Source organism: Onychostruthus taczanowskii, unplaced genomic scaffold, assembly GCF_017590055.1.
Source record: "Onychostruthus taczanowskii isolate IOZ18803 unplaced genomic scaffold, ASM1759005v1 scaffold19, whole genome shotgun sequence".
Taxonomy (NCBI): Eukaryota; Metazoa; Chordata; class Aves; order Passeriformes; family Passeridae; genus Onychostruthus; species Onychostruthus taczanowskii.
The window spans coordinates 8265035-8277100 of record NW_024499128.1 but is presented as its reverse complement, the minus strand read 5'-3'; the positions used below and the strand labels follow the sequence as shown (position 1 = coordinate 8277100).

The following is a 12066-nucleotide window of genomic DNA, read 5'->3' as shown; positions in this document are numbered from 1 at the left end:
ACAGCGCGGGGAGAGGGACCGGGACAGGGAGAGGGAGAGGGACAGGGAGAGGGAGAGGGACAGGGACAGGGAAAGGGATAGAGAGAGGGACAGGGAGAGGGACAGGGACAGGGCTGGGGATAGAGAGAGGGACAGGGAAAGGGATAGAGAGAGGGACAGGGACAGGGACAGGGATAGAGAGAGGGACAGGGAAAGGGATAGAGAGAGAGACCGGGACAGGGAGAGGGACAGAGAGAGCGGGACAGGGACGGGAACAGGGATAGAGAGCGGGACAGGGAGAGGGACAGGGATAGAGAGAGGGACAGGGAAAGGGATAGAGAGAGGGACAGGGACAGAGAGAGGGACAGGGACAGGGCCACGGGGACAAGGAGAGAGAGGATTAGGGAGAGGGACAGAGGGATAGAGACAGGAACAGAGACACAGGGATAGGGACAGGGACAGAGAGAGGGACAAGGACAGGGACAGGGATAGGGACACAGGGATAGGGACAGGGAAAGGGATAGAGAGAGAGACCGGGACAGGGAGAGGGACAGAGAGAGCGGGACAGGGACGGGAACAGGGATAGAGAGCGGGACAGGGAGAGGGACAGGGATAGAGAGAGGGACAGGGCTGGGGATAGAGAGAGGGACAGGGACAAGGCCACGGGGACAAGGAGAGAGAGGGACAGGGAGAGAGACAGAGATAGGGATAGAGACAGGAACAGAGACACGGGGACAGGGATAGGGACAGGGACAGAGAGAGGGACAAGGACATGGACAGGGATAGGGACAGGAATAGGGACAGGGATAGGGACAGGGATAGAGACAGGGACAGAGAGCGGGACAGGAACAGGGACAGGGATAGAGAGCGGGACAGAGAGGGACAGGGACAGAGAGGGGGACAGGGACAGAGCCGGGGGAAAACAGAACAGCAGGGACAGTGTGGGGCAGAGGGACAGAGAGGGTGACAGGGATAGAGCCGGGGGAAAACAGAACAGGGGATAGGAACAGAGCGAGGGGACAGGGACAGGGCAGGGTGACAGGGACAGGGCACGGTGACAGGGACGGGGCAGGGTGACAGAGACAGGGCAGGGTGACAGGGACAGGGACAGGGCAGGGTGACAGCCCCTCCGCAGGCGGTGCCAGGGCTGACGGGGACAGCGCTGGGGGCTCCGTGCCCGGCCACTTTCACATGTGCCACTTCCCCCGCTGTTTCTCCGCAGGGATCAAACAGCAGGAGCAGGAAGGTGTCAGTTTCTGTAACAGCGCTGTATGCTTTTTAGTGTTTATTTGTATTAGTTAATGTGTATATACATTGTGTTTGTGTTGTGCTTTGCACAACCTCATGTTTTTTGTTCTCCTCTGGTGACTGCAAGGAACAGACCTCAAACCAAAAAGGTTCTCAGGGTCCTTTTCTTGAGGGATCACACCGAATCTAAAGTGCAATAAACCACAGAACTAATTCAAATTATTTTAAAATAGCCCTGTGTTTACCAGCAAAGTTTATTCTATTGTTGTGCTTCTCCTAGCTTGACTGTGAACTTCTGGAATCCTGTTTCACCCTTTATTCTATGGGAAACATGAATGTGAATTTCCTGGCAACAGAAGGAATACAAAGATGTATTGGAGTATTCCTGACAGCCCAATGCTGAATGCCAGCTGTGACCACACTCCTCACGGTCTTGCACAGAAGTGCTGCTGGCTGGGATGGCTTTGCTCTAAAAACCCCGGGGCAGAGCTGGTGAGCTGCTCTTCCCAGTCCTTTCCCAGCCCTTCCCAGCGCTTTTCCAGCCCTTTCCCGGCCCTTCCCAGCCCTTCCCGAGCTGTGGGTGCCCAGCAGGGCTGGCAGCTCCTGTGTGCCTGCCTTGGCCTAGCAGCCTGTCCTGCACGGCCAGCTCATCATCCGCGATGGCCAGGACACGTTCCATGGCCAGCTCGTCCTCTGTGCCCCTGTGTCACAGCCAGGCTAGTGTCCTTCATGGCCATGCCATCCTCCATGGTGTGGCCGCCGAGTGTCCATCGTGGCCAGGCCTGCTCTGCACGGCCAGACCATCGTCCATCGTGGCTCGGCTCTGTTCCTTCGCTGGCCTGTCCTCGGGCTGGCGGTGCGGAGCAGCCAGGCCAGGTCCTGCCGTACCCTGCAGGGCCGTGCGGGGTAGAGCGGGACAGAGCGGGGTAGAGTGGGAGTGGCTCGGCTCTGTTCCTTCGCTTGCCTGTCCTCGGGCTGGCGGTGCGGAGCAGCCAGGCCAGGTCCTGCCGTACCTGCAGGGCCGTGCGGGGTAGTGCGGGGCAGAGCGGGTCCGTGCGGGGCAGAGCGGGTCTGTGCGGGGCAGAGCGGGTCCATGCGGTGCGATTCGAAGTGGAGGGGTCGGAGCCGCCCGGAGCGGATCGGAGCGCAGGGGCCCGTGCGGGTGGAAGCGGAGGGTCGGTGCGGAGCTGTTTAAAGAGGAGGGGTCGGTGCCGCCCGGTTCGGAGCGGCGGGCTCCGTGCAGCCCGGTTCGGAGCGGAGGGGTCGGTGCCTCTCTGCTCGGAGCGGCGGGCTCCGTGCAGCCCCGTTCGGAGCGGCGGGCTCCGTGCCGCCTCTCGGCGGAGGCGGCGGTGGAGGCCGCGCCCGCCGGGGAGTGACGGCGGCGGCACTTCCTGCGGGCGAGCGGCGGCGGAGCCGGAGCCTTTGTGCGGGAGCGGGAGGAGGGTCCCCGCGGCGCCCCGCGGCCCCGGCGGGCGGGCAGGAGCGGAGGCGGCGGCGGCGGCTGCAGTGCGGATACCGGCAGGGGAGCCGCTTCCCCCGCCTGCACCGCCGGCGAGCACAGAGGAGGCGCCGCCGCTCCGGCCACCAGGTATTTACCGGCGCCTCCGTTCGCCGGGCCCGGCCGGGCGCGGAGCCGTGCGGCAGAGCAGGGACGGGGACCGGGGACAGGGGCAGGGACAGGGGCAGGGACAGGGACAGGGGCAGAGACAGGGGACAGGGGCAGCGGCGGCGGCGGCAGATCCGCCCGGCCGGGCCCGGGGCACTTCCCCAGCGCTCGGAGCCTCCCGGGGCCTGCCCCGCACTCCCCCCGCCCTGCCCCCCGCACTGTCCCGCACTGCCCCGCACTGCACCGCTCTGTCCCTCGCACAGCCCCGCACTGGTCCTCACTCCCCGCACAGCCCCGCACAGCCCCGCACTCCCCGCACTCCCTCCGCACTGCTCCGCACTGCCCCGCACAGCCCCGCGCTGCTCCTCACTCCCCGCACTCCCCCCGCACTGCCCCGCTCTGCCCCGCGCTGCCCCGGCCGCCCCCCGCACCCACCGAGCCGGGCACAGAGGCCGGGGCCGGGGTAAAGCTGCCTCGGCGTTCTGGGCTCGTCACGGAGCGGTCATAACCCCGCCGGGGGAGATAAAGAGGGTTTGGGGCTGCTCTCCCCCCAGCTCATCAGACTTCCCTTCGGGGAACTCACTTCCCTTCGGGGGGCTCTGCCCGCTCCTCCCCCGGGTCGCCAAGGGTCGCTGGCTGGGAAAGGGAGAGATGCTAAAATTGCCCAAAAATCTCTGTAGCAAGAAGCTGGGCTTCTAGTGACAGGAACAAGTCCCCACGGGGAGAGCAAAGCAAGGCTTTACACTGTCATTTAATAGTGCTTTTGAAACTCCTTGCCTCGTAGGTTAATTTCACTGGCTTGTTGTTTTTGGTTTTGGTTTTTTTTTTCAAAGATTGATCACAATCTGGGAGTTTAAATTCTCTTTGTGTACTTGGTGGGATGTTGATGATACAAAGATGACAGAGTTCAGCATTTCCACATACAGCCATAGAACATTAAAACGTCCAAATTGAATAGGTCCTCAATAGGCAACAGGCAATATTAAAATGTCTTTGCTCTTCAGATCTCTCTGACAAAGGATTTGGGATCTGTCTCTCATCTCTTCCTTGCACCATTTTCTTACCTAGGTTGTGTTTTCTGTTTACAAGCCTGAAGATGGCTGCTGCTGCTTCCTGCAATGTGGAAGAAGATGAGAGCCTGAAGGGATGTGAACTCTATGTTCAGAAACACAACATCCAACAGATTCTAAAAGAATGCATTGTAAACCTCTGTATAGCAAAGCCAGACCGACCCATGAAGTTCCTCAGAGAACACTTTGAAAAATTAGAAAAGGTCAGTGATTTTCAGGTGACATTTTCCATTTATAAAATGAAAAAGATTGTTTAAAGATTTCAAATGTTTTGGTACTTTTTTTTTCCTTTCAATTTTAAATGACCACACAACTGTGAAAATAGAAACTGTTAAGAGAAAAATAGCCCCAGCCTTTCATTTGTGGATGTCTACTATAACAATGGCTATAGTTTAGAATTTTTTGTGCATAACACCAAGATTATAATATCTCATCAAACTGCATTTGTTAAAAATGACCCAAATTGGTTGTGAGGCATGGTGCCCTGAACTTTCATCTCTTGGAAGAACATGTCTGTGGGTGCAAAAGATGTTGTTTATTCCATTGTCAGGTGGTGGGGTTTTCCCTTCCCCTAAAACTGACCAAAATCAGGGAGCCAGCAAGTTCTCAAAATCTCTGAGCAGTTTGCTATTTAACTTCACAGCTCTCTCCTGTCTGCAGTGCCTATCCAGGATCCCCTGGCAGGGGATGCATCAAGAGAGACCTCACTTACTCTGACTGCCTTCAAAGGCAGTGCAGAGAGGGGGAAACCTTTTAGAGCAACCCCAGACAAATTCTTTCTAAAGCCTAGGGGTGTCTCTGCAGGAAGAGCACGTTGTGTGAGCCAGTGTTGTTGTAGGCTTGAGAGATAAGGTTTAGTAGTTTCAGTCTTCAGGAGTGAATAATACATAAGGCTGATTTATCACCAGTGATGTAAAACATTTATTACATCTCACTCTCTGCTTTTCAGTTTCATTTTTCTTTAGGTGAGTATATGCCAAGTTTGTGTTGTTTTAAAAAAATGCAAATATTGCATTTTGGTGGCAGCTTGGAACATCAGAGAGGGGTAGAAAGTACAAGGTGGTTTGTAATTGTATTTGATTATTGTGAAAAAGAAACAGTCTCTTAATTCTGTATATTCTAAACTTCTGACAGCCAAGACCCATTTTGAGAGAATCAAAATTGTTGAATTTCATTACTGTGTTGTGAATTATTACCCGTCATAACATGTGGAATTTTGGGCTTTTTGAAAAGAAGGATAAACACCATTCTTGGGGAAAAAAAAATAAATTAAAATATGCTGTGGTATTATGGAATGTGCTCCATTGCTGGAGGATTTCTTGAGGAGCTGTTCTGGGGGAGTTTGGCTTTGTTGACGTTATCACAGCACACACACCTGAGACAGGAGGGCAGCTCCTACCCTTGAGAAATGACGTCTTCTTTCATGTGATCTCCCCTTATTTCCCAAAGAACAGCAGATCCCAGAGTTCTGTAGGACATCAATCAGGATGCCAGCACAGGAGCTGATGGATATCGCTTGGCTCAGAATGGAAGATGATTTAGAAACATCAAGGCATCGACTGCAGGGAATATTGTGCTTGCTGTGGGAGGACACAATCTTGGCACTGCCTCTCTAGAGCAGCCTGGGGGCTGAGCCTGCTGAGCCTGGAGGCTTTAGGCTCCTTCTGGAGGTTTCCAGCACTGTAATTCTTGTTCCTACAGCAGTTTGACTCCCTCATTGCCCAGCCATCTCCAAGGACTTCCTTGGGATAAATTGCACTGTGAAGGATTTTCTGCTGTAGAATAATATTTTGACTTAGTTGGTTGCATGAGAACAGTTAAAAGGAAGACTTCTAAAGATAGAAAAATCTTTCAATAAGTTTTATCCTGTTTTTATATGCTTGTCATATACAGGTAATTTGAAGAATCCTAATGGAATTGTGAATTTAGCAATTGTTCATTAGATTTTTGTGAATGTGCAATACTGACGTGGCACATTCACTATCAGCTCCTTTAATTTGGTCCTGTGTAGGGAGAGGAGTGAAAATCTTTGGGTTTAATAATGATTTTCTAAACAAAGTCATGCATTTTTCCACCTAAGTGTGGTATTGTGGGCTTATTTTCCAAACTCATTGAGATAAACAACACATTCCACTGAAGAGAGCAGTAGAAGAAGAGTTTATCTGTCAAAAACACACGTGGGAAGTTCAGAGATGAAGTGTAGGATATTTTTCAAGTGGTTAAAAAATGAACTTGTGGAAAACAAGTAGAGCTTGATCCACCTCAATGTACTGGAGCTACCACAGAAGTGAATAAAAAAAAAAAATAGAAGAGTGTGTTTAATTTTTCTAATTCTTAACTCATAAAATCAACTCATAGAAGCAAGATTTATTATGATGTGCAAGATCAGAGCGGATCATAAATGCTTCTCAGCTTCTGATGACACCAGAGTTGGGTCCATTGCCTTCAGCTAAATGAGGATGGGTCAGGGGCTAACCCTGACCCCAGCACACCCCCAGCCCGGGTGTCATCCTTAGCTCTACCACAGCAGGAGCAGGTTTGTTTTGGCAGGAACTGGAGAGAGCAGAGCCAGCAGTGAGGTCGTGCTCAGGGACTGTCCTGGGCTAGTGCTCAGCCACTCTTCATCCACAGCATGGACATGGCCTGAGAGGGCTGTAAAGGGAGAACATGAATAAATACTTCTGAATAAAGTTTGGGAGACTGAGGTTTGATGTTTGATGTTTGATTCTGAAGGAGTGCCAGTTTCACAAAGAACACTCCCCCCAAAGCCTTTCTAAATGCAGCTTATTTGTATCAAGTACAGTATCAAAAACCATTACTCTGAAAATAATTGTGGGAAAACTTTAATATACATTTTTCTGTTCATTTAATCCTGGCAGGACCTGCTTAAGTTGCCAGTAATTGCTGGGAATCAGCCTATGTTTCTATATTCTGAAGTTTGCAAGTTACTTTTATATGCTGTGACCTATGGACTTCAAGATGACATCTACTCTGATCACATTAACAGTTACTTTGTAAAACATCTGTGACATGCCCTTGAGCACAGAAAATAGTTGAAAACAGTTTAGGTACTTTAGATTTTAAAACCTGTGATATTTCTTTTGAACAATTTATTTTACGTTTCCTTCTGACTGCATAGATCTTGGTGGATGGAGTGAGGAAAGTCTTTCCCTTAGGGATTGTAATTGGGTTTTTTTGGAGTGAGGGAATAGATGTTAGCTAAGAAACTGGCATTATTTTAACAGCTGTAATTTAGTCCTGTTTGCTTAAGGACTAAAGGAGGCATAGCAGAAAAAACAGGGAACCCATATTTTATCTCTGGTTCTTACGTTATATGAAAAAGTCAATTACTGAGAAATTATGGGCAATGCTTTGTATTTTTAGCCATACTGAGACTGCAAAAATTTCACAGTGTCAGGCTGTTTAGTGCCACGATTATGTGATCAAAGGTGGAGTTGTCTTGCCAGGCTGAGCTCAGCTGTTCCGCAGCAAAGAATGGGAATAAAGAATAGAACTAATGAAGAAAATGGCACAAAAGAAGAGGAAGCAGCAGGAAACCGCAGGATGTGTTTAAAATGGCTTTGCTGAAGCCATTTTAACGTGGGGTATTTTAGAGCAGGGCTGAGCTGGGCTGAGCTCTCTCCAGGCCCCTTCTGTTGCCCTCAGCACATGCAGAAAACCCTGCTTGATCTGATAAATTACCGCCGGCGGATCGGCAGTGTTGTCTGGATGCAGGCTGGTGCCGCATCCTCACGGTGCCGTCGGAAGGGGAATTTTGGGAAAAGCCAAATTTGGAGCAAAAGCCCCGCGGGCCAACAGCGCTGCCCCGCGCCGCGCCACCTGGCGGCGCCGGGCGGAACTGCACCGGGCGGAGAAAAGGGTGATAAAACACAAATGCAAAACTCTGTTGGCAAAATACAGACTTCTATGCTTTATTTACCTGCCACAGGGAGTTTCAGCAACAAAGCAACTCGAGCATCAAAGTTTGAGCACCAGGCTCTTCTTTTGCGACAGTATTGTCTCCCCAGTATTTGTATTTTATCACAGAAAGAAGTCCTTTGATCAATAATTTCCACCAGAACCTGTCTAAACTGATGAAACTAATTCTTAAAAGTACGGGTTATTATTATGCAAAGTATAACTCACTGCTTTCTTCAGATAAGCTGGAGAGAGGTTATGGATTTGAGGCAAAATCACACAGAGAAAATCTATACAAAAAATGCATTAACTAAGCAGTTTTATAAAGCCCAATAACAATATTGTTCAAAGCTTGCCAAGCAGTTGGGTGGTATCTCCTTGGTGGTCAGAAGTGTTCGTAAAGCGTGCAGGAACATACCTGAGATGCTGAGAGAAGCACAAGAGTGGGAGCACCAGGTGCCCTGGCTGTGTGACCACTTCTGAGCTGCTTGGGCAGCCTCTGTCCTGCCTCTCCCCTGAGGTCAGTACTGGGAAGAGCTGATGAAAAGCAGCTCAGGTGGGACCTCTGTGATTGCCAGAGGCAGCCCCAGGCAGTGTTGTGACAGTTTTCTTGGAAGAGGTAAAGGAAAACGAGGTGAATTTTTAAAGCCCTCCCCAGGCAAACTTTTCTACGTGCAGGGAAGGGTGGAGGATGAAGGGAAAAAGAGCAGAAAGAGAAAAAAAGCTTTTTCATTAAGAAATAAAATTGGTTATAAGCAAACCTGTGCTCTTATGAGCTTGAGTGGAACATATTAGAGCTGAGCTCCCTGTTCACTTTGTGTGTCCACAAGTGTGAGTGGCTTTCCCAGTCTCAGAGCCAAAAACTAACAAAACCAGAGTGCAGTGATGGAACATGGAGGGAATTCTGCCTGGAAGATGTCTTTGTTTCACATCTCAAGCTCCCCTGTTTTACATTCATCAGGTTACTTAATCCACTTTTATGTGGGCTTGTCTCTTCTTACACAAGCTATGTGCGCATACATTGTTATTTGGCTGGATTTTAAGAATCAGAAGGGCTGGCTATGATTCTCTTTGATTATATAAGCTTTTGAGTATCAAAAATAGGGTCTGTGTTTTGTAACATAACCTCTCACTTTGCTGTGAGGCGTATGTAAGGAAGTAGGGAAGAGGTGGTGATGGGTTGAGATGCTGAAGACACTGCTGGGGGGAAGACAAGAAGTGTGAACAAGCTGCAGGAGGTAAAACAATGGCAGGAAAGGGTCTGAGGAAGGTCAGCCATGCAGCTGGAGTGCCATCAGAGTAGGTGGATTGTTGGCAGGAGCTTTTTGCCTAGACTGGAAATTGCGAGTGAGAAGAGATGCAGAGAGGCCATGGAGGATGCAGAAATAGTAATCAAAGTGAAGGATAACTTTGGAGGGGGTAAATACCTTGGTAGGATAGCAGGGAGTGCATTTAAAGATATTTATTAGAATTGCTGTAGAAGAAAAGGTAGCATGGAGCAGGGGGAAGGCAGTGGAACAATAATTGGGATTGTGTGAATAACAAGGCTGAATTGATCACAAAGATTGTCTGTCCTGGCAAAGATAAGACTGGAAAGAACATTAAGATCTCTGAGATTTTTTCTGCTTTTAGTGATGGCATCAGTCAGTCCCGTGCTTCCAGCAAAATGAAGGGCTTTGCCTTTGGCCTTTATTGGTTGCTGTAAATCATCAGCCCCAAGGAGTGGTGAGGGGTGTTAGAAACCCTCCTGGATTGAGAGCATCTCCTCTGGGTCAACTCCAGTGCAAAGAGAGATTAGTTACCTGTGCATGAACCTTCCTGCACATTTTCTGTGAATAATCCAGGTCTGCCAGGCAGAAAAGTTTATGAATGTGCCTGAGGGGGAAAAAACCATTTGGAGTGTACTTGGTGGTGTTGTTTTTTAATGCAATATATACATTGTAGGAAGCAGAGCAGAGGTACTGAGATTTGATATCAAATGTCTGACTTGCTTTTAAAAGTCTTCTTGGGATGTTGTTGTAAGGCTGCACAGTGATTTGGAGCCCCCTGAGGTGCTTTCCTTCGTTCAGCTCATCTGAGTTTTCAGGTAGTGACAAAGCCTCAGAGGAAGTGAACTTCTGTTTAGAAATGCTCCCGCTGACAGGGAAGAAAGCTTCGGTTCAGGACGTGTGTGCTCTGGAGCAGTGGTCTGAAAGGAAGGGTAAACCTAGAAACTGTCTCAGCATTGTGGCTGCTTCACTTGCAATGCTTCAACTCATTAAAAGTTCATGCAAACGTTATCTGGGGGAGATGCTGAGGACAATATGCTAAATTTCCGTGGTTTATACCTCAGCCTCTTGTAGCTGAAAGTGGGCATTCAAAAGATAAATTAGTTACTTCAGTTGTCTGTATTGGTTCTTTCAATTTGAGGCAATGGTCAAAGGCAGTTACACCGTCTTGCTGCTGTGCCTTCCATGTGTTTTCTCATTTGGAGGTGGACATAATTGGGCAGTATGATTATGAATTATCAATGCCATCCAAAGAGGGAGAGAGAGAGAGATCACTTGTTGTCATGACAACAAAAGATGATGAGGTGTTTACTTGAAGCTGAGTTCTGCACAAGGATTCACATCAAGCTGCATCTGAAGACGGGTGTTTGAAGAACTCCTCTTGAGACAGTTCATTGCTCCTCTCAAACATTTGCTGCATTTGTGCAGTTTTACCCCAGGATATGTGGAAGACGTCTCTCTGAAAGCTCAGCCCAGGAGAGAGCAAAGGCTTTTACTTGCAAAAGGCACGCTCTAGTTCAGGAATGGGGATCCTTCCCAGACTGCAGACAGCGGCGTGTGGAAAAGCCAGCCAGTCAACTGCCTGCTGTTTGTATAAAAGGAGTTTGTAGTGAAGAGACATCCTTTTAAAATGAATCACACCGTAACTCACTTTTATAATCCTTTAAAATCTTTTTGGCTTCTAAAAGTATTTGAGTTTAAGAGCATGCTTTGTAGTATTAATTTTACTCACTGAGCTTCCTTTTGTATATAAATCTGTGCTGGGGCGGGGGAGATATTATTTATTAATTCCTTGGAAGTGGCTTTTATGCAATGTGTACTGGAGAGAGAAGAGTCTTTTTTATATTCAAATGTGGCAAACTACTACTCTTCTCTCTGAGTAAATGTGCTCTGGATAAAAAGAACTGTGTAACTGCTACGCACCATTAGTTATCTACAACAACTGCCCTCTTGTTGTACTTGCATTTTAGTTAAATTTTAGCTGCTATTCTTCAGAAAGGTCTTTACTGCCTTTCAGTTAAGCCCATGACGAAGGTGAATTTGGTTGTGTTCATTTAATATAGTCAGAGACCACTACCACTATCAGAGATAGGCAGTCAGTAATGTTATTTGAAATTATTCAGTCATAGCTTTAGTTTTTAAACACTAAATATTAAATATAATTGTAATATATAGCACATATTTGTACTTGAAATATTTTGCTTGATAGTAGTTTAGGAATCTGGAGACAGAGAGGAGTAAGGAAGAAGTTGATGAGAATGCTGAAATAGGATTTGCAGTTCTTACACTATAGGAAAATCTAGCTGAGTAATTTTTTGCATAGCTAGTGCTGCTATTTGTATGTGAAATTAAAAATTTTCAGTAAGGATTTAATACATCTGAAATTCTAGATTTTTGGTTACAGCACTGAGGTCAACTGTATTGTGGTCTGGGAGTTTTGGGGTTGTAAGCCAAATTTAAACCCCAATTGATCTCAGAAAGAACTTGGCACTTTTTGAGGCAGGTCAAGATCTTGAAAAGTCAGATCTTTAGCCAGCCCTCTACATTTTATCTCTGAGCTTGTCCCCTAAATATTTCAGTAATGCCTGCTTCAAAACAAGAATGTGTAACTTGTTACTTTGAGTCATGCAGCATGGGAAATACTGTTCAGTTATTTATTTCAAGTAGCAATAGTGCATCAAAGACTGGTGTCAGAGGTTAATGAGAAGGGCAGTGCAGTCATGGTGCAGGAATTGACTGGAATAAGACCAGGAGAGACAGGTGGCGTGATGGATTTGATGTAAACACCAATGGCAAAACATATATTAATCATCCCTTTTTCTTGCAAGCTTGGAAGTTGTGAGCTCGTGCCAGTTTTCTGTACTGCCCTTTTCTGGTGCCATACCTGATGAGCTGTGGATAAGTCACTTCCTCTGTCAGTGGGACCAGCTGGTGATGTTGGTGATCTGCCACTCGTGCTGGTGCTCCCAGATGCTCC

General features: G+C 48.3%; 1 protein-coding gene across 2 annotated transcripts in view; it reads left to right on the top strand.

Moving 5' to 3' along the window:
* Nucleotides 1-2613: 2613 nt before the first annotated feature.
* Nucleotides 2614-12066, top strand: part of PRKAR1B (protein kinase cAMP-dependent type I regulatory subunit beta) — a 92185-nt gene continuing 82732 nt past the window's right edge. Inside the window, exons 1-2 of one of the 2 annotated variants that reach the window (XM_041401753.1) lie at nucleotides 2614-2815; nucleotides 3902-4106. In XM_041401753.1, coding sequence (XP_041257687.1) covers nucleotides 3930-4106 — 177 coding nt within the window. In that variant the 5' untranslated portion in view covers nucleotides 2614-2815; nucleotides 3902-3929. The remainder of the gene's footprint in view (nucleotides 2816-3901; nucleotides 4107-12066) is intronic. The other variant, XM_041401752.1, reaches the window with a different exon arrangement.